The 2797-nt window shown below is 31.9% G+C and overlaps 1 protein-coding gene across 1 annotated transcript; it reads left to right on the top strand.

The window, feature by feature from the left end:
• Positions 1–462: 462 nt before the first annotated feature.
• Positions 463–2240, top strand: LOC127135318 (probable pectin methylesterase CGR3). The gene is made up of 7 exons (XM_051062058.1): positions 463–600; positions 684–823; positions 926–965; positions 1099–1140; positions 1277–1651; positions 1766–1818; positions 1988–2240. The coding sequence occupies exons 2-7, from the start codon at positions 707–709 to the stop codon at positions 2138–2140; spliced, it is 780 nt and encodes a 259-aa protein (XP_050918015.1). The 5' UTR covers positions 463–600; positions 684–706; the 3' UTR covers positions 2141–2240.
• The last annotated feature ends 557 nt before the right edge of the window (positions 2241–2797 follow it).

Here is a 2797-nt window from a genome sequence, read left to right as displayed (position 1 = left end):
CCACCATAGCATTCTCGAAGGATTAACATCTCACTCAAATTATCTCGATTCTCTAATATTTATATTTAACTTCTCTAATTTTTCTAATTGATTCATTATCTCAATAAAGTAATACACCAGAGAAACTTTAGTTATGTTAGTTAACAGGGAAGATTGAAATCTCTTTTTAAAAAATTTAAAAAGAATAAAATTCAAATTTTAAGTATTTATAAAAATCAAAAATATATTTAATTTTAAATAATATATAAATCACATTATTAAAAATAATAGGTGTAAAAGTCCCTAAACAACTTCTGTTAAACCAAACTAAAAAAACTAAAAGTCAATAAGGTAAATTTTTTAAACTAAAATTGATTGAAAAAAGTTTAGAATAATTATATAAAATATTTAAAATATTTATAAGACAAAAATACATTTAATCCAATTATAATCTATTTTACAATATCTATAAATGTGCCAATATTCGTTTGTTAAGGAAAAAAAAAAAAGCTTAATTCACGTACATTGTTGTATGTCATGTTAGATCTCTCTAATTTTTGTTCCGCTTAGATCTATCATATCTCTATTCCATTTCATATGCGGTTATGAATGTAAAATAAGGTTCTTTCTTGTTATATTTCCTTTTTCATCTTCCATGCTTTCAATTCAATTCATTGCTATAATCTTGTTTGTTGATGCTATAGGCTTCCCATTTTGATAAGAAGTAATGACAAGAAGACAAGCAAGTTCCACGAGACGCAGTGGTGGAACCTTTTCCTTTTCAGGAGTAATCAATTCCAAATCCAAATCTTCTTCTTTACTATCCATAATCCCTGTCCTTTTGGTAATTTCCTATATGCATCTTTCTTCTAAGGATGCTTCTGTTTCTAATAATATTCATGATTATGGTAATTAATCCATCTTTAATTTTGTTTAAAAAACTCAGGGAGCTTTCTTTCTCATTTTTTATGCTTTTGGTGGGTCAGGTAACATGAATTAAACAACTTTCTCACCTTACTATTTAGGGGTGGCAAACAGACACATCTGCGGTCCTGAAACCGCCCCGCAATATCCATCTATATTTATGAACTGACTAATCTTATGATTTTAAGTGAACAGGTCTCTTTCGAGGAAGGAAGAATGTTGTTATCAGGGCTGAAGGTGACTAACGATACAACCATGTTTTCCGATATATCAATTTTGTTACTGATTTAGCGACCGGTTTATCTGTCAGGTGCAAAGTTGTTTTTTACATACATTCTTTTAGAAAGGAATACTAGTTTGTTCTATCTTGCAGGTGATTTTTCATGCACATTTGAACTTCAAAGTGCATTTCCTATTTTGAGGAATGTATACGGCGACAACATGAAAAACATCTTGCATGTTGGCCCAGAGAGTTGTTCAGTAGTATCAAAATTGTTAACAGAAGGGGAAGTTGAAGCATGGGGTGTGGAGCCATATGACATAGAAGATGCTGATATAAACTGCAAGGCTCTAGTGCATAGAGGCGTCGTACGCGTTGCCGATATAAAATATCCTCTACCTTACAGGCCAAAGTCTTTCTCACATGTCATAATATCAGATGCTTTGGATTACATTTCTCCTAAATATTTAAACAAAACTCTTCCTGAGCTTGTTAGGGTATCTGCTGATGGTGTTATTATTTTAGCAGGTACTTCGCTTTGAAAATAAACGCGATCTCTGTCACACACACTAATAAACATGAATGCAGCTATTTGTTCACATAATTTCCATTGAAGAATATTATTGTTTCTTGTCTTGTAAGGTTCCCCTGGACAACAGAGAGAAGCAGCACAGTTATCCAAATTCGGACGTCCGGTTAGTGGCTTTCTCTTGTGATTTTCTCTTTATAATTAATTAATAGCGATAGAAACGGAACAACGATAATAGACTTTCCTACAGAAATTATCAACATTATTTTGAATTGTTTTAGAAGATTTTGTTTTCATTTTGTATGACAACAAATAATTCTGCTGTGATTGTGAAGGCGAAAATGAGGAGTTCGTCTTGGTGGAAAGAGTTTTTCAGTGAAAACAACTTAGAAGAAAATGTAGCTGCTGTCAAGAAGTTTGAACAAGCTGCATATAAGATGTTTTATAATCCAACCTGTCAAATTTTCCACATCAAACCATACAACTGATATATCTTGAAGTTTGAGTAATTGATTATTCTCCATATTCACCATTTGGTCATTTTTGTATTACTATAAACATGTAAGTATAATGTCATTAAATAAGCAATTTTTTACCACCTATGGACAAGCATTAAGATGCCTGCTTGCTAAAAGAATAGGCAAATTAGAACTATTTTATCTGATTATTATTCTTAAGGGTCTTAATGTTAGAGTTTTTCTTAGTTTAATGGTAAATCTGATTGGCGCCCATACCACAACACAAACAGAAGCTAAATCACAACAGCCCTTGTAGAAATCCCAGCAAATATGAAGATAAGACAAGCTTTTAAACTCAAAGATGAACTTTCTCTGGTGTAGAAGCCGCATCACCCACACACTGCACCAACAATTGATCCTAATAACATAGCAGTACCAGTGAAAAACAACATCAACATGACTTTTAAAACTTGAAACTACGAGATTGTGCATGATGGAGAAATTAGAATGTGGAGAGGAAAAAAAAAGTTAATTGAGAGAGATAATTGAGGGTGACAACATTTTCTTTTCCAGAGAATGTCTCAAAGACATTGATACAATTACACAATGATTGAAATACGTGTCACGTAAGCAAATAATTGAAAAAGAAAACATAAAACTCGGACAAATGCCACAAAAATTAATTCC

This window comes from Lathyrus oleraceus, chromosome 4, assembly GCF_024323335.1.
Source record: "Lathyrus oleraceus cultivar Zhongwan6 chromosome 4, CAAS_Psat_ZW6_1.0, whole genome shotgun sequence".
Lineage (NCBI taxonomy): Eukaryota > Viridiplantae > Streptophyta > Magnoliopsida > Fabales > Fabaceae > Lathyrus > Lathyrus oleraceus.
This window is presented reverse-complemented; position numbering and strand designations above follow the sequence as displayed.